Genomic DNA, 20,005 nt, shown 5'->3' with positions numbered 1-20,005 from the left:
GCCATTTTTCTTATGATTACTGTCTAAGATCTAATAATGGAACTTCCCCCTTTTATTAATATATTTTTTCATTTGTGATGGCATGTCATTTCTTCATTCATTAATTCTAATTTCCCTCTTTCTCTCCCTAACATTAAAAGCAGCTTCAAAACTTTTACTTTTTTACTTTCCTTAGAATCTCTCTGATTTTAAGTGCTTGTCCTATAGATCAGAGTATTACAATTATGAAAATAGGGTTGTTAAAAGTCATTCTGTTTGCCTAAAAATCTCTTACGGAAATAGTTGCTATTAGATACTATCCTTTTCAAAAAAAAAAAAAAAGAAGACGAAGAAGAAGGCATACTAGCATACTATTTCCAATCACAACTTCTGGTTTCTTAGGACATACTATCTAAAAATGTCACCAAGAATTTAGTACCTTTCAAAAATCCACTCATACTCATCTCCTAGACCAGATTTATGATTAAGGTATTTTCTTCCAAGAATATACCACTTTCTTGGCCATTGCCGTGAAGATGAATATATATATATGGAACTAAAAGACTATTGCTTTGGGAAAGGCCTGTCTTACAGAAGCCAGCTAGGATATGAAATGAGGAATAGAGGATTTATCTAAAAACTACATAACAAAGAATGAAATTACCTTTAATAATGGGTATATATCATAGTTCTTCACATCAGAAACAAGATCCCTGGTTACCAAGTTTACCAAGACTGCATGCCATACTATGATTTCATCTTCTTCAGCAAGGTACTTGGTTAAATCAAGGGCTGTTTCAATCTCAATATAATTATTTCTGTTTGGTTTAAAAAAACACACACTCAAAAAATCTTCACTCGCTAAATGATTTGCACACATTTGATATTTGTTCCATGCCTCGATGCCTGACTTCAATAAGTTATATAAGTAAATCAAGAAGACAGAAGGTAGAAGTCCCATCTTATTGATAAGATGGAACCTAAGCAATGTTGACAGGCCTTCCATTTCAATTTGGTACTTTCAAGTGCCTAAAGTCATGAGGGCTATAGAAAATCCAGGCCAAATGTTGGACTGATTATTGGGAAATAGAATAGTTGTGCATTTCGTATGCATTCTTATGAGAGTATAATTTCCATTCAACAGCTATTAATTGAAACTCAGTATCTAATGCTCTGCCAGCTACTAGTGGGCATACCAACTACAGGCATACCTCGGAGATATTGTGGGTTCGGTTACAGACTGCCACAATAGAGAGAATATCATGATAAAGCAAGTCACACGAATTTTTTGATTTCTCAGTGCATATAAAAGTTACATTTACTATACTGTAGGATTTAAGTATGTAATAGTATTCTGTCTAAAAAATGTACATACTTTAATTAAAAAATATTTTATTGCTAAAAACTGCTAACGATCATCTGAGCCCTTAGAGAGTCCTAATCTTTTTGTTGGTGGAGGGTCTTGCCTTGATGGCTGCTGACTGATCAGGGCGGTGGTTGCTGAAGGCTGGCTGGCTATGAAAATTTCTGAAAATAAGACAACAATGAAGTTTGCTTCATCTATTGACTCTTCCTGTCATGAGAGTTCTCTGTAGCATGTCATGCTGTTTGATAGCATTTCCCCCACAGGTGAACTTCTTTCAAAATTAGAGTCAGTCCTCTCAAACCCTGCTGCCACTTTACCAACTAAGTTTATACACTATTCCCAACACTTTGCTGCCATTCCAACAATGTTCACAGCATCTTCACCAAGAGTACATTCCATCTCAAGACCAAACTTCTTTGCTCGTCCATAAGAAGCAACTTCTCATCCATTCAGTTTTATCCTGAGATTGCAGCAATTCAGTCACATCTTCAAGTTCCACTTCTAATTCTAGTTCTCTTGCTATTTGCACCACATCTCCAGGTACTTCCTCCACTGAAGTCTTGAACCCCTCAAAGGCATTCATGAGGGTTGGAATCAACTTCTTACAAACTCCTGTTCATGCTGATATTTTGACCTCCTCCCATGAATCACAAATGTTCTTAATGGTATGCAGACTAGTGAGTCCTTTCCAGAAGGTCTTCAATTTATTTCACCCAGAACCATCAGAGGAATCACTACCTATGGCAGCTACAGCCTTACAAAATGTATTTCTTAAGTAATAAGATTTAGAAATAGAAATTACCCCATGATCCATGGGCTGCAAAATGGGTGTTGTGTTAGTAGGCATGAAAACAACATTGTTTTGCTTGTCCATCTCCACCAGAGCTCTTGAGTAACCAAATGCATCGTCAATGAGCAGTAATATTTGAAGGAATCTTTTCTTCCTGAGCAGTAGGACTCAAGAGTGGGCTTAAAATATTTAGCAAACCATGCTGTAAACAGATGTGCTGTCATCCAGGCTTTGTTATTTCATTTATAGAGCACAGGCAGAGTAGATTTAGCATCATTCTTAAGGGCCCTAGGATTTTTGGAATGGTAAATGAGCACTGACTTCAACTTAAGGTTACCAGCTGCATTAGCCCCTCATAAGACAAGCAAACTGTTCTTTGAAGCTTTGATGCCAGGCATTGACTTCTTCTCTCTAGCTATGAAAGTCCCAGATGATTTCTTCCAATAGAAAGCTGGTTCACCTACATTGAAAATCTGTTGTTTCATGTAGCCATCTTTATCAATTATCTTAACTTGACCTAAGAAATAACTTGCTACAGCTTTTAGATCACCACTTGCTGTTTCACCTTACATTTTTATGTTATGGAGATGGTTTCTTTCCTTAATCCTCATGGGCCAACCTCTGCTAGCTTCAAACTTTTCTTCTGCAGCTTCCTCACTTCTGTCAGACTTCATTAGGCTTTGGCTTAAGGGAATATTATGGCTGGTTTGATCTTATATCCAGACAACTCAAACTTTCTACACATCAGCAATAAGGCTGTTTTGCTTTCTTATCATTTGAGTGTCAGGAGTAGCGTTTTTAATTTCCTTCAAGAACTTTTCCTTGCATTCACAACTTGGCTAACTGTTTGACACAAGAGGCATATCTCAGTTTTGACATGCCTTCCTTAAGCTAAGTAAGCTTACATATTTCTAGCTTTTGATTTAAAGTGAGAGATGTGCTACTCTTCCTTTCACTTAAACAGTTAGAGACCATTGTAGGGTTATTAATTGGCCTAATTTCAATATTATTGTTTCTAAGAGAATAGGGAGGCCCAAGGAGAGGGAGACAAAGAGAGGATAATGGATGGTTGGTGGAGCAGTCAGAACATACACAACATTTATTGATTAAGTTTGTTGTCTTATAAAGGTGTGGCTTGTAGCACTCCAAACAATTACAATAGTAATATCAAAGATTACTGATCACAGATCACTATAACAGATATAATAATAATGAAAAAATGTGAGATATTGTGAGACTTATAAAAATGTGACAGAGACACAAAATGAGCCCATGCTGTTGGAAAAATGGCACCAGTAGACTTGCTTGACTCAGGGTTGCCACAAACCTTCAATTTGTAAAAAACACAATATCTGTGAAGTATATTAAGGCAAAGTACAATAAAACGAGGTATGCCTGTAGTACATATGACACCACACTTGCCTGCCATTGAGGAGCTTTAGTGAGGAGTTGAGATTTATGCATATGAAACTGTTAATGAAAGGTCCCAGAAAAGGCAATGAATAAAATAATGTAGCAAAGAAGGAATATATGCACATGGAAAAGATAGAAAAGTCAGGGAAGGCCTCATGGAGGAGGAACTTGAGATGAGCAATGAAGGATGGTAGGATTACAGTGGATGAAGAAGGAAGAAGGTAGCCCAGGACAAAGAAGATAAGGTGGAAATTAGTGTGATGGGCAGACCAAGCTAACAAAGCCAGGGAATTCCTCTTGTGTACGGGAAGAGATGGGGGCTAATAGGTCAGGTGGCTCAAACCTATGGGGATCCTTGAATGTCAGGATGAAGACTTTATATTTGGTGAGAAGGCATTCGAGGCATTTAGGCAACTGTAGTAACCTATTAATAATAAAATTGATGCCTAACAATTTATTGCAATAATGCTCAAGAAGACAGAATGGAATTCAAAAGGACTGAAGGCTGGAGGCTAATGTAATAGGCTAGGCAAAGGATGATAAAAGCTTGGCTTAGTGTGAAGCAGTGAAAGTAGTAAGGTGAGAATCTAAATGACTTTCCAAGAATGAAGAGATAAAACATGGTGACTGGCTGTGCGTGAGAGATGGAGCAAGGAGAGGAATCAGGAATACCTCTGAGGTTTCAAGTTTGGGTGACAGGAAGAACAGTGGTACCTTCACACTGAGGGAGAAATTGACAGCAAGAGCAATGTAGAGACAGAAATAAAGTTCAGTGTTTAAGGTACTGAATTTAAATGACCACAGGATAAACATAAGACAGGAGGAAAGATAAGTACAGATATAGATTTGGAAGTCATCAACATGTTTTGCCACAAACATTTATTGAGTATCTTACATCTGCTGGGCACTCTAGAGATACATAATAAAATGGTCAGTAAAGCCTAAGAATGAATGAGCTATCCAAAGGAAAGATAGAAGCAAATAACATAATCATAATTGGTCTAAAGGATGCTTACAGCAGCAGGAAGAAAAGTCAGATACATAAGGAGAATTAGGTTTGCATATCAGAGTCTCAGGAAGCCAAAAAAGATGTTTCCAGGAGGATGTTGTCAATAGTATCAACGTCATGGTGATCTTAGAGAGGAGTTTCAGCAAAGGATTGGGCAAGGACATGTGCTGCAGGTCACAGAGGGAAAGCAGTAAAGAAATGAAGGATAAAATACATAGATATTTGTTCAAGAAACACGACAGGCCAAAGAAAGAAAGAAGACAGTAGATAATTCGTTATATTACTCCTTAATTGTATTGCCTGAAAATTTCAATTCTGAACATCTATTAATTTATCTGGTTAAATATTTAACAGCATGGCTTACACTGAGTCAATATACATAAAATCAATAATTCTGCAGCATATTAAAATACAGGCCAGATCTCATTAAAATTATACTTACAGCCATCACCCTTGGGGAACAGAAATCACTTCAAAATCTCGATTGAGAGTCTATTTATTTCTAGCAACATATTATGTTATAAAATTCCACTATGACTACGGAATTGGATCCTAATCATAATCAGCTAGGGCCTGTAAATACTAAAGAACCAAATTCATAGTGATGAAGCTATTATTTTTATAAAGTTCTCAAAGTATACTCTAAAACCATCAGAGAAGAAGATATACTCACTTAGACAAGGAAAATGCATCATCAATCAACTGTAGTCTGTGAATCACAGGAATAGCCTGCAGAATTAGATCCAAATGCACGCAAAAACAGATGAGAACTTTTTTTGTAAAAATTTTTCAAAATAACAATTTAAAGATCACTGCAGCATGCAAAGCACCTTCACATGAATTATCTCATCTGCAGAGAAATAATAATTACTAAGGATAGTCCCCAAAATTTATTTATTATTATACATCTGTTTTTTATAAATGGTCCCTCTGGACATTAATCATAAGGTTCAAAAATGGCAGAGAGTTTTGCCAAAATACTCCCTGGAACATACCATGTTAAAAATATGAAACAGGCCACCAACTTTAAAAGGCCTCTCCAAAACAAAACCTATACGTGAAATTATATTACAATATCCCAATTATTTTCAGGGGAGTTTTGCGGATAGGAGGTCCTAAATAAATATTATTTAACACTATTCTGGCAATATTGAGGTACTGTACCCTTTTAAATGATATCTGTCTTCTCAAGCGTTTACTAATGTGACACAATGCTACAACATATCCTTTAATATCCATGGAAGGCAGGGACAGTTGTGAATCTAACTCTTTAGGCTTCTGTTTGAACTCCTTAGCATCGCCCAGGCAAGGGACTCTGCTCTCAGCTCAGTCCCCTGAGGGTGCCCAAAGCCTTCTACATCATTCCTTCAACACCTCTCCGCCCTTTCATATATTTGGTCCTAGCAAATTCATCTTCACAATATTCTTTTAAACAAGTCAAGTTTAATTCTTCTGTTGATAACAGTCTAATTTCTTTTCCAACAGGAATAATAGTTGCATTTTCTGGATTAATATTAATAATAAAAATTGTTTTATTTGCTCACCAATTATGTTGTAGAAATAATTTACCTCAGTTTTTCAATAAGTAAATCTATAATAGTTTCAAGAAAACATTACTATCATGGCATAACCTAGTGTTTCCATGGCTTAGAGTATTCTTAGAAACTAGTAAGAATTTAGCCACTCTGAAAAAGATTCGAAAAGAAAATACCATTATAAGTGATTTTTATAACTTTATTCAAAATCTCAATAATATTTTCTTAAAAATTACCAAATGTGTTCTGAGCACGTGGCTTGTTTCAGGCCTCTGTTAAACATAACACACGTATCATCTCATTTAATCTTCACAACACCCCTTTAAGGTTGGCCTATTACACCCATTATGATACACATAAGAAATTGAGGTACAACTGGTCAAATGAGAGGCTCAAGATCACACATCTGCAAACGATGAACAACATATGAACACAAGACTTCCTGACCTAGAACCCAACCTCTGGGCCAAGATGCTGTACTGCCTCCTCTGCTAGAGAGGCTGCTGCATGTCTCAGAGAACTTTTGAACATGGAGACACTTAAGATATTTTTAGTTAAACATTCCAGTCTTACGAATGGTGTCTCAGTGAACCACCCAAGAGCTCACAGCAAGTCACAGCAGACAGAGCCAACTGTACAGACTCCTAAGCCAGCGTCCCCCCACCAATGGAGATTCAGTTCAATTCAACCGATTAAAATGTGATTGATTAGAGCTGGCCAACATTGTATTGTTTATACATTGCATAATGATTTACAGTTGTTTCATAATATAAAGTGATATTGGACTATTACTGATATTTTGTGGATTAAATTCTCTCTTCTGAGGGAGGGTGGAAAATACATTTTTAGGAGAAAAATTAATATTTTCTGGTATATTCTGAGTACCTATTACAGGCTTAGAAATTTTAAGTGTACTTTTACCTACATCATCTCTAATCCTCATGATGAATATGATAGGATAATATTCCCATTTTAAAATGAAGACATGGAACCAGAACATTTAAGTAACTTCCCAAAGATCATAAATCTAATGCTTAATAGGAAAATGTATTATGATTCTTATCTGGAAAGGTAAAATTGTTTTGGAAAAGCAAGATGAATGTTCAAAAACACAACACATTCAACCAACATCTCCCCTTTCTAAGAAGCAGGAAAAAGCTCTCTCCAATACGCCTGGGAGTGAGGGGTGGGGATGAGAGAGTGAAGTCTCTTCCCATTGGAAAGCTCAACCTCTAAAAGGCTAGACAAGTCTCTGGGAATTATATTTAATTAAAAGTATAAAAAATAACCTTACCTTATGATCCTTTTCAAGCTGCTGATTTAATTTCTTCCAACCTAATTTATCATAATTAACTCTATAATATCCAGTCATATTTAAATTCAAAATCACCCAGTCATGGTCAGAATCTGAAACTTGCATTTCAGGGAATACTTCTACAAAGGAGTATGGGAATAGTTTGAAATGATACGTTTTTAAAAGATTTCAATACATATTTATTCATAATCACTTTTAATTCTAAACAATAAACCAATAAAGCAAATAATAAAGGAATTCTATAATATATAGTGATCTTATATAATTATATTTTTTCACATAGAATGGCTTTTGATTTGACACTGTTCTTTAAAGCTCTACGTTCAACAAGAATGATATTTTAATTTTAAATGAGGTAGCTTTTCAAAAGTTAGCCATTTCAACATTTTATCATTATCCTAAATGCCTTTATATATGTACATATATGAAGGTGTTTTTAAAATTTGTTACTTACTGCTGTTTTTATCTAGCCAGACTAAGGACTGCGTAGCTCCATTCTTTATCCAAAGAACAGGGACAATCCATGTGTCACTTATTGGAAGAAAAGCAAAAATTTAGTTAATTTTTACACGTAAGAATGTACACTCTGAGCCAGTATGGAAGAGAAGATAACACAGCAGACAGAAGTCAAGTTCTTTGGTCATTGCCTCTGGATATGCAGGACTTGGCTCTTAGGATTACTTGGTGTTGTTTTTACAAGCCAGTTTTGCTTAGGCTGTTAGTTTACTCTCTTTTCTTGTGTCTTATAAATTTACTTCTTTTTATGACTTACGTAGCTACTAAGACTGTCTTGTATGTGAACTCTTCCAGTCTGGTTTATGCTAAATTATAGTCACCTGGCTTCACTCAAGGCCATGCAAATGCCACAGACAAACCCAAATCTGTCTGTGCCCAGAGAGGTGAAGAAAAAGCTTGACAAACACTTCAAAATACTTTTCAGCCTCAAGATTGCTCTCCATCTGAAAAGTATTCAACCACAATCAGCCAGGACATTTATATTTATTGAGTGCCCACATTTTTCCCACATTGGTGGACGTGACTTGGATGAAGGAGCCGACCGCAGGAGCACGTTAGTCATCCAAAGAGACACGCTCCTCAGAGTTTGGGCAGTATGTCCAACCTTGCTCCAATTCTCCCGCAAGCCTGGTTTCTCAAAGACTTTCAACTGTGGGTCTGTGTTTACCTGCATAGCTAAGGTGCACACCTCTTCTCAAAGGGCACAGAGTATTATAGCGAGAAGGAAACTTTGAGTCTCCTGTTTTAAAGAACGAGTAGAATCACCTGAAAATTTTCATGGTGATATTTGAAAATTAATTACTCATTTGTGCCGAGACTACAATGAGATAGATGTGAGGATCAAAACTGTGAAAAACAGTTGAAAATTATCTAACATATCAAGAAAAGGAAAGAAAAAAGGAAGTGATGAAGGCTAGGCTATTTTATGCTCATCATTTCATTTTTACAATCCCTTGGTATATATGCTATTACATTTAATTTATAGATAAGATGACTCAGAGAGTTTAAATAATACCTAAGGTTTGAATTTTGGTGAAGTCAGCATTTCAACCCTGGTCTAATGGACTCTAAAGGCCATAATTCTAATGCTGTAGGTATGGCTACAAATACACACACACGTGCACACACATGCACAGAGTTACTCCTCAAGGATATAGTTCCCATTCAGATCTGTTTCTAGGGAGGAAAAGACCACTCTGCAACAAGACTCCCTTCTCTTAACTAACGTGTGGCCACCTGTGGCTCTATCTTACTGCTTCCCACCCAGAATCCCAAGTAATTCATTACCTCTCTCTGAAGAACAAACAGGAATACCCAACACCCCAAAGCTTTGGCTGCTGGTGTGGCCTTAAATCCCAGCGGAGGGGCACTGCCTTGAATCCCTAACTGCAGGTCTCTGGCCTTGCACAGGGCTGAGGGGCTCTGCCTCACCCTCACTAGCAGTCACTTTGGAGAAAGGTATGGGCCCAGCAGGGGTTAGGCTTCTTCACCCACGGACTAGTTTCCATTGGATCAGAGCTCTACTACAAAGAAGAGGAAGTCAAAGAGGAGCAAAGCTACCTACTTGTGGGTAAGAAGAGTCTGATTTTTAAACTTTCCAATATAAAATGGCTCCTGCTTCATGGCACCAGTAGAAACATTTAAAGTGATGACTGGAAAACCACTCCGGTGTGTCCAACTGTCCATTATGCTTTTTACTGTTGCTGGCAAAAGAATTTTACTCTGGTCATCGATGGCCTGTTTTTAAAAAAATCATCACAAAAGCAGTTCTAGTCATCAGCAAAACCTTTTGAAGGAGCAATCTCCTAAAACACACTAGGTAGCTATTCTATTCCCCATTTATGTAGTGCCCCCCAGTGAGCAATATTCTGGGTCACATTCAGAACTACGTTTATCTCTATTTGCCATTGGTTCTTTCATTCATTCATTCCCTGAACACATATTTATGGGAATACAGTGAAGACTAAAGACTCCCTGCCCTAAAGGAGTTTCACAATGAGGAAAAATTGTTTTCCTGTGGAACTGCCTTCACCCATGGGTTCCCTATCTTGTTGGACTGTATCCTTACAAAACAACTCAGCACGAATATGTCAGAAAGTAGGACAATTACCATTTGAAAATGCCTCCATAGATCATCTTGCTCAGCATTTGAGTAGGAAAATGTCTTCAAATATGACTATAAAAATAGAAAAGTTATGGTTAAAATAAATAACATGGCAAAGCACTTTATGCTTATTGCTCTCCAGGTAACAACTATTTTGTGCACTCACCTTGAGTGCGCTGATAAATAAATGCTCCTTCAGGAAACTAGAAAGCATCCGGGCCATAGACGCTCCCTAGGACATAAGAAGCTGTCCATTATTTGAACAAAATTCAATATCTACATACTGACACATTCCATTTTTATAAGCAATATTCTGGACTCCTAATTGCATTTTTCACTTTAGTTGAACATTTGAATTATACCAAAATATGCTAACAAAATAGTAGACTGTCACTAATTAAGAGGTAAAAGGTGAGCAAATGTCCTGCATATAAAGACTTCAGCATACACAAAATGTTTTGAAATTGAGAGATTTACAAGGCAAGAACAAATTTCCATCAAACAGAAGGGTTCACCTTAAAAGTAGCTAGTTATTTAAGTCTATTTATAATGGTAGATGGTATGGAGCATCGAATATGGTCTTGATTAAAATAGTCAAGGTGAGAAAATTTAATCATATTTTCTGAAACCTATCTAATGACTAAAATTAAGGGTATTTGTATCAAAAGTTTTAAGTTGCATATTAACCTATAACACTTAGAATCCATTTTATGCAACTTTCTACAAGAGTACAGAACAAAAGGACATTTATAAATCCTTTTTACCTTGTTGTAAGTAAATAAGTCAAAGAGTTCATTTATTTCACTTGTTTCTGTGAAATTTTCCACCTTCGTGGACACAGCTCTAGACACCAGGGCGTGATCTTCGTTGAGGACACCGTGTAAAATGTTAGAAAAAAAGACCTCATTCTATAAAGGAAAAGATTGAGCCACATTAACTTCCGAGGCGTCACAGAAACACAATGGTCCTAAAATCCTTTCAAAAACAGATACTGAAGAGGGAAAAAATCAATGATTGAGAAGTGTCTGCATCATGATATGCCAAATAAGTCAGCATTCCTTGAATAATAAAACTGTAGGATACTTCCTTACCATTTTGCATCCTTTTTTATTTAGATTCTTAAAAAAAATCAATTACAAAAGTGTATGTGTCTTCCGAGAGCCACCTAGTTCCCCTGAGGAGGTCCGTGGCCCCCCTTGACAGGGAATAGCATCTCTAGGTGGTTTTAATCCTCTAGAATTTTATTTTATTTTTTCAGTAACTCCTTAAAATGGATCAGTCTCTCTTACATAGACATTTACAAACCAAAACCATGCCAGATTTACAAATCCACAGAGATGCTGATGTAATAATTTAAAATTGGAAATAAATCCATAGACTGGATACTACAGTTTATGGCTCATGCATTAAGAGAAGGTAATTTATTGTATTTTAATGGGAACCACAGAACTCTCCAAAAGACTAGATCTCTCTTAGATGCACGACAAGGGCAATTTCTCCCTGAAATAAAGCTAAAAGGAAAACCAATTTATAGCCAAAGAGGGGTTTGGGATGAAGAGCCAGAGCAAAGAAGTAGAGAAGCGATACAGACATATGTTCACAGGCCGGAGAGCCGAGCGGAGCCCTCATGATCCACGTGAAGCCTTAAGTCCCTAGTGACTCTCTTTGGTGTCTCCAAGTTGACTCTCTCTTCCCTCACGGTGTCAGATTTTCAAATTCTATTCCACTTCCATTTGCCAATGTTTCAATCAACCCTTTCCTATTAGCACATTATTTTTAGGTTAGTAATACTATTGATTAGACTATTATCAAACTTTGCTCTTATTGAAATGAGAAAGCAATATGTCTCAGACGTTGATGTGAATAAGGACCACCTGGGAATTTTGTTGAAATCATGTTCTAATCCAGGTGGTCTGGGTTGGAGCCTGTCTTTCTAATAAACTATGCAAAAATGATGATGTTGCTAGTTTGAGAACCACACTTTGAGTAGCAAGGATCTAAAACAGTCAGCTGCATAGGTTCAATGCTATTCATTAAGCCTAGATTTTATTAGTTTAACATTCAAGAGTTCTTGAGAGTGTCTCACTGTTGATCTGCGTCATATAAGCACAATGGAGAAAATAGAGAAAATAAAAAACACCCATAATCTCACACCCTAACTATCATTACAATGTTAGTATAGTTCTTTCAAATCTTTTTTATGTATTTATTTATCCCCATAAGTGTAAAAACTTTTTATCCTGCTTATTTACTTATTATAGCATTTTTAAAATTTTGCTACCTCATCTTTATAACTATCCTTTTATAAGGGCTGCTGCATGATTTAAAAAACTCCAGAAATATAAATTGAAAGGACATAAACTGAAATTTAATAGTAATTACACAGGGTGGTCATATCATAGGTGATTTTATTCTTTTCAAAATATAGCAGATAAAACTTTTGCACAAGCAAAACATTAAAATTAATAAATACACAGCTGCATAATATCCCTGTTGGAGGCCAGGCGTAGTGGCTCACGCCTGTAATCCTAGCACGCTGGGAGGCCGAGGCCGGAGGATCGCTCAAGGTCAGGAGTTCGAGACCAGCCTGAGCAAGAGCAAGACCCCGTCTCTATGAAAAATAGAAAGAAATTAGCTTGACAACTAAAAATATATAGAAAAAATTAGCCAGGCATGGTGGCACATGCCCGTAGTCCCAGCTACTCGGGAGGCTGAGGCAGTAGGATTGCTTGAGCCCGGGAGTTTGAGGTTGCTGTGAGCTAGGCTGACGCCACGGCACTCTAGCCTGGGCAACAGAGTGAGACTGTCTCAAAAAAAAAAAATCCCTGTCAGGTCAATAGACCACTATTGACTTAATCATTTCTCTATTATTAGTTAGACATTTAAGCTGCTTCCAAATTTTACTGTTACAACTAGTTTTAATGAACATTTTTGTACATATTGCCTCTTCCCTATGTTGTGCCCCTTCCCCCCTGACTGGATCGTCTGTCTCTCTTCTACCTGCCTGGTATAAGGTTTTACATAATCTTCTTGGTATCACTGTAACCAAACAAGATAACTGATGAATGAGGCGAACACCTCTTCCTCAACTCCCCGTGGGTCTTTCTACTCTAGGCCTCCCATAAAGTGATGCTGTCCCCAGCCTGTTCCAGTTCTGCTGGAGGGAAACACTACATAAAAGTGACATCAGCTTTAAAAATAATAACAATAATATTTAACCACTGCATCTAGTGTTTAGATAAAATGGATCTGTATACTCACCATTATTTCATCCTGCAAGTTGTGATATCCCAGAGAAGTTCTATTTTTATTAAAATCTATTCTTATACTTAGAAACATAACACTATATATTATAATGAATTTGTGTCAAGTATTATAGCGGTTAAAAACACAGGACTGGCATCGAGCTGCCTATATTTGAATCCTACCTCAGCCCTTTAGGAGTGGTGTGTCTCATAAAAGTCAACCAAATTTATCTCTCTGAAACTCAGTTTTGCCATCTGAAAATGGGAAAAATAACACTGTCCTCATTGGACTATTATGAAAATTCAATTAATTTACATAAAGTTCTTAGCACAATCCCTAGCAAATAGGACATGCTCAATAAGGGTTAACTACTGCTGTGATTACCTATCATTATTTTTATTATTTCTTCAGAGTTGCTCTAAGGATTGAAAAGGTAATGTATATGATATTCTGTAAGTATGTAACCACAGCTTAGTTAATGGTAGTTGTTTCAACTGTACATAGTAGATGCTCAATGATTGTTGAATGACTGCATGAAACCGATTTTACAAATGAGGAAATGAAGCTCAGAGGGGTTCATCTGCTGGCCCCAGCTTACGATGACGGTAAAGGCAGAGCAATATCTGACTGGCTGCAGGGCCCACATGTACCCTTTCCCCTCACCCAGTCTGCTGCTTCCTGAGATCAGGACGAAGAAGAGACAAAGAAAAGTCAGTGAGTGGCAATGTCAGGGTTGGAGCTTCAAGAAACCCTTGGTTCTTAATGTTCTGAACCCTTGACCATGACCCATTCATATCATGCTTTAATGACTTTCAGCTGAAACTGGACCAAGAAATAGAAAAAAAATAGAAAATCTGTTTCTACATATGGTTCTGTGACTCCCTTACTCAATTTCAGTCAAATTACTAGATTAAAAGGAAGCCAAAATTCTTGATCTCCACAGATCACTGAAGCAAGAGCTTAAGCTTTTTAAAAACAAAGCTTGTGAAACCTCCTCAAGCATCAGGATCTGATGCTTTCTGGCAAGGGTATATTCACTCAGCTTCACAAGCAGCTGAGAACTGTAGGCTCAGAAAAGAGTGATTAAGAAACCAATGATAAAAAAAAATAATGGTATAAAAAGAGACTAATCTGGCAATCTTAGCTTCAAAAATATCAGTAATATGTTTTCATCAAGTTTTGCCAGATACTGATACCGTAGCCATTTTAGTTGCTGTAAGAGGTAACCGAAATTGATATTAATAATATATTCCATTCGATTAAAAATAGATGGTAAATTTCATTGTTTTATGAGAATTAAACTTCCTCCCTTATTGACTCTAAGCACAGAGTTAATTTGGGATACAATGAAATGCTTTCAAAAAGTTATAGACAGCACTAACCACATGTGAATAAAAGTTATAAAACAGATACAAACAGGTATGTAGATATAGAGTATGAGGAAAGGACTTCTGAAAACAACTAACATTTACTGTATGTACACAAATTTTGTATATGAAAAGAATCATATAATAACACACACACACATCCTTAGCTTCTTGAGGGTAAGAATACTCTTGTGTGTTTTCTCCACAGAGCACAGTGGTTGAAAGCATGGGCTTTGCAGTCACAGAGACCCGAATTGAACCTAGTAACTATGAGAGACCTTGGGCAATTTACTTAATGCCTCTATGTCTAAGTTTCCTCATCTGTAAAACAGAAATAATGATACTCATATGGCTGTTTTGAGGACTGAGTAAGATTATGCATAGAATTCACACTGTCTGGCACTTAAGTTCTAAATATGCGGTGACGGGTGTATACAGTATTATTGTTGTTATCATTATCCTCATCATCAGCCTGGCCCAGACAACTGGGTTGTAATCTCAGTTCTGTCCCAGTGAGGCAAATGACCCTGGGCAAGTCATTTAACCCTTCAGGACTTCAGTCTCCTGATCTATATAATGATGTGCAAAGTCCTCTCCGTGAAAAGCAGGGCCCGTGCACAGTGCAGGCGGGGAAGGGAGAGGCGCTGCAGGGAGACTGGGCTGGGGCCTGGGACATCTTACAGGACGTCCACAGAGGGTAGGGTGGGTGGCATAGAACTGAGGTCTTAAGAGCCTGTACTACATCAGCGCTTCCTAGATGCTGTGATTTCACAAACAGACAAAAAGAGATTTTTTAAAAGGTTTCTATGGGGCCAAGATAGGTTTGCCAACTTTTTATTCTGACAGTCATCAAAAACAAGAACCACCTACATACTAGCACAATCTTTCATAAAAGAAGGAAATTTTACTACCAAAACAATAGAAAGAACATAATCTTAGAATCTCCTTTAAGATGAATAGATTTAGCCTGTAAAGAAGATCTGGCAAGTGGACATCAGCACTTTCAATATTAAGCTCTTTGAATGAGTGAGGGTAGGGAGGAGAAAGGAAGTTAAGACTCTAGCCTTGGAACAGCTGGGAGGTGAGAAGAGGTAGAGGCCAGCGAAGAGTAGCCGGAAGGAGCATGCCAAGGTTCCAGGAGGCAGAACGAAGGGGGAAAGAGGATGTGAACTGAGAAAGGACCTCTAGTTTGCTAAAGAAGTGAGATCAACATTAAGTATAAAGATTTAAATGTCTAAATCAAATCAAATCAATTTGGCTTTATCATGCCATTCTGAAAGCACTATCTAATTACTCTAATAAATTAAATATCAGAAATATAACCTACAGTTGAAATAATCAGATTTGCATCTCCATGAATTTATTTTTCAATGTTACTATTTACTCAAATTAGCCCAAAAATATCAGCAATAATATTAAATATGAGTCATTAAAAGTAGCGTATTACTTATCATTAAAGTCATAGATCACTGATTACAACTGCTTTAAAATTTAGTTTAGATAGGAATAAGTGAAAATAATCTAAAAACCAACAAGAGGGAAAAATTGTATACAAACACCTTATAAGGTAATAAACTATTAGGCAGTCATGAAAAATCTTCTTTTCAGAAAAGATTTAATGACTTGTAGAAATGTTCATAAGATAATATGAAGTACATAAAGCATTACAAATTTTTATGTAATTCCTACTTTCAAAATCTTGGAACTAAAACATATCAAAAAGATAATATACATCATCTTTGGCATTATAGATAATTTAATATTCCTTGTATTTTTCAGTATCTTATACATTTTCAATAATAAACATGCATTACTTTTATAATTAGGAGAAAATACATTAAATAAATTTAACAAACATACTTACTCTTGGGAGTTTAGGATTGAAGTAGTTAATTACGCCCAACTCAAAATAAGATGCAAAACCCTCCTTGAGCCAGATATTGTTCCACCAATTCATGGTAACCAAGTTTCCAAACCACTTTTGGAGATGAAAGAAAAAAGAGCTTTCTTTTAAAATTATATTTATAGTAATGCATGTTAAATAAATGCAGGGTCAAAAGACATAATTAACTTTATTCGCCATCAGTAATAAAATTTGAAAACAGGGCTCCAAAAAGCTTGTTTTAACATGAGGAGATATCAGCCATGCATTTCTTTGAAACAATTATCTTATATCCAATTATTGAAAGCAATTTTGATTTTATGATTGACTGATTGATTGAGACAGAGTCTTGCTCTGTTGCCCTGAATAGAGTGCATCATCGTAGCTCACTACAACCTCAAACTCAGGTTGAGGCTCAAGGAATCCTCCTGCCTCAGCCTCCCCAGTAGTAGCTGGGACTACAGGCGCATGCCATTATGCCTGGCTAATTTTTCTATTTTCAGTAGAGATGGACTCTCACTCTTGCTCAGGCTGGTCTCAAACTCCTGAGCTCAAGCAATCTTCCCACCTCAGCCTCCCAGAGTGCTAGGATTACAGACATGAGCTACCATGCCTGGCCAGCAATTTTTGTTTTAAAACCATGATTTATAAACATAAGATCAGTTAGAGTAACATTTTTTAAACTATCCGCTTTGCCCAAAAGTTGTGTTTAGTTAAGTAAAGCAGAAGCCCTGAATGCTGACTTACTACCTACTAACTCTAGCACCTATACTCTAAATACGCTACAACAGGATTTTGCTATGAGCAGTTGTTTATGTTTTAAGAACATGATATATACCATGTGCAAATCACTTAAGCAATCATATGCTCTGTAACCACATCCAGCTGTAATTATCTTCTATTTAAGCTTAACAGAAAAAATAGAAGTGCCAAAAGGATGATGAACAGAATTAGGAAAGAAAAACACAATAATTTCCAAAACCAACTAAACCATGCTCTGCTATTTAACCAAATTTTTAGAACAGCTATGATGTACTAATAGTTAGCAGCCTGTATTCCAAAACAATGTGTCACTTAGGCTATAATAAAAAATGACACTTAAGATGACTGATCCAAACTTGTGAAAGTGCGTGTTGACTGTGCACCAGGGTGTTATTCAACCCTAGTAAGTTGTTCTTTTCCAGAACTTCTCATGCAGCCACATAGCAAAGAAGATAACACTTTCATGATGGAGACAATTTTTTTCTTCATAGGCTCATATTAATGACATAGAGAACAAAATGCAGATGTGAAAATCTCCATTAAATCAAACAGCTAAACTTCTAAAATCGCAACATGAAAGCATATATGAAAGATCTGATGAAATGAATCGTTGTTTATACTACCTTTGCAGATGTGGCTCAAGGATTAACTATTGCTCACCTCACTAACATATTGCCTGTGTCCACCTAACCTCTATCCAACACCAACAAAAAATAAAATTTATAACAACCTACTGATGAAATGCAAGTGTCTTTCAGTGATCCTTTTGAATATCCCTTACTTTCAGGTGGAATGAAAACCAAATACCCCTAGCTCTGTATGGCTTACTTCTCCTGAAGAAGACTTTGTGGAGCAAATTTAATCTTTAAATGTAAACACTCAACCCTCAGCAGGCCCATAAGGCCTCATCACTATAAGCCACCACGAATAGCTCAAATCTAGCCAGAATCTGATTATGTATAACCTTCCTTGTTTTTCCTTGCCGTCACATTTTTTGAATACTGATTTTCTTTTTTAAAATTTGGTATATGGCAGGGCATTTTGGTTTTTTTGCTATTTTCGGTAAAGCAGCTGGAGAATACTGTCATGTGAAATAAGAAAGAACATTTTACCACATGCCTGATGTCCAATCTCGTGGGAGATAATGCAGGAGATCAAAGTCTTTTTTTCTGTCAATTGGTCATTTGGTTGCAGCAACAATAATGATTCATCAAACATCAATAGTCCCCAGTTTTCCATTGCACGGTTGTCAAAAATAGGCAAAGCAATTATATCTAAATGGATTTAAATGGAGGAAAAGATAAAATCATCTCTTCCAAGAAAATTTGGACTTTCTAAATATAAATATTTCAAAATTAAATCATAATATTACTGAACAATACAAGTGAATATTTATCACCTGAGGGGAGAGAAGCATTTTAAAAGACTACTGTCAAAAACAGAAGCCAGAAAATAAATTGTTTTGACTATATTAAAATAAAATATTTTCAATAAAAGACTTGTATTCAAAATACATAAAGAACTCTTAAAACTCAAAAATAGAAAAATAAACAACCCAATTACAAAACAGGCAAAAGATCTGGACACCTCACAAAAGAAGATATTCAAATACCAAATATATGGAAAGATGCTCAACATCATTTGTCATTAGAGAATTGCAAATTTTAAACAACAATGAGATACACACCTGCTAGAATGGCTAAAATCCAAAACACTGGCAACACCAAATTCTGACAAGGATATGGAGCAACAGGAACTCTCATTCACTGCTGGTGGGAATGCAAAATGGTACAGCCACTTTGGAAGACAGTCTGACAGTTTCTTCCAAAACTAAATATAGGCTTATTATAAGATCTAACAATTATACTCCTTGGTATTAATCCAAATGAGCTGAAAATGTATGTCCACAAAAAACCCACACACAAATGTTTATGGCAGCTTTATTCACGATTGCTAAAAGTTGGAAGCAACCACGATGCCATTCAATAGATGAGTGGATAAACTGTGGTACATGCATACAAGACAGTATTATTCAGCAACAAAAAGAAATGCGCTATCACGCTATGAAAAGACATGGAGGAACCTTAAACGCATGTTGCTAAGTGCAAGAAGGCAGTCTGAAAAAACTACATACTGTGTGATTCCAACTATATGACATTCTGGAATGGGCAAAATTATAAAGACAATAAAAAGATTAGTAGTTATCAGGGATTCAGGGGAAGGGGGCAGGGAAGACAAACAGGTAAAGCACCAAGGATTTTTATGGCAGTGAAACTGATCTGTATGATAGTGTAATGGCAGATACAAGTCATTATACATTTGTCAAACCCATAGAACTGTACAACGCAAAAAGTGAACCCTAAGATAAGCCACAGATGTTAGTGGATAATAATGTATCAGTATTGGTTCATCAGTGTAACAAATTACCACACTAAGGCAAGATGTGAACAATAGGAGGGAAGGGAAGGGGGGGGCGCAATGGGAATTCTCTATACTTTCTGCACGATTTTCCTGTAAACCTAAAACTGCTCTAGAAAATAGTCTATTTAAATTAAATACTTTATTTCACCAAAAGACATTATAAACACATTTGAAAGCCAGACTAAACCAAGCAAAAATATCTGAAGCACATACCACAGGCAATTAGATAATTATTTTTAATATTTAGAGATCTCTGACCAATCAAAAAAGAAAAAAAATGTGAACAATTCACCAAAGAAA

General features: G+C 36.4%; 1 protein-coding gene across 1 annotated transcript in view; it reads right to left on the bottom strand.

The window, feature by feature from the left end:
- Positions 1-20,005, bottom strand: part of LVRN (laeverin) — a 61,923-nt gene that overhangs the window by 15,688 nt on the left and 26,230 nt on the right. The window contains exons 5-14 of the mRNA XM_045566067.1: positions 18,404-18,558; positions 16,505-16,618; positions 10,792-10,935; positions 10,194-10,259; positions 10,034-10,099; positions 9,488-9,660; positions 7,862-7,938; positions 7,387-7,526; positions 5,231-5,286; positions 644-797 (exon numbers count right to left, since the gene is read on the bottom strand). Coding sequence (XP_045422023.1) covers positions 644-797; positions 5,231-5,286; positions 7,387-7,526; positions 7,862-7,938; positions 9,488-9,660; positions 10,034-10,099; positions 10,194-10,259; positions 10,792-10,935; positions 16,505-16,618; positions 18,404-18,558 — 1,145 coding nt within the window. The remainder of the gene's footprint in view (positions 1-643; positions 798-5,230; positions 5,287-7,386; positions 7,527-7,861; positions 7,939-9,487; positions 9,661-10,033; positions 10,100-10,193; positions 10,260-10,791; positions 10,936-16,504; positions 16,619-18,403; positions 18,559-20,005) is intronic.

This window comes from Lemur catta, chromosome 12, assembly GCF_020740605.2.
Source record: "Lemur catta isolate mLemCat1 chromosome 12, mLemCat1.pri, whole genome shotgun sequence".
Classification (NCBI taxonomy): domain Eukaryota; kingdom Metazoa; phylum Chordata; class Mammalia; order Primates; family Lemuridae; genus Lemur; species Lemur catta.
The sequence above is the reverse complement of the archived record's forward strand: the minus strand, read 5'-3'. Positions and strand labels throughout refer to the sequence as shown.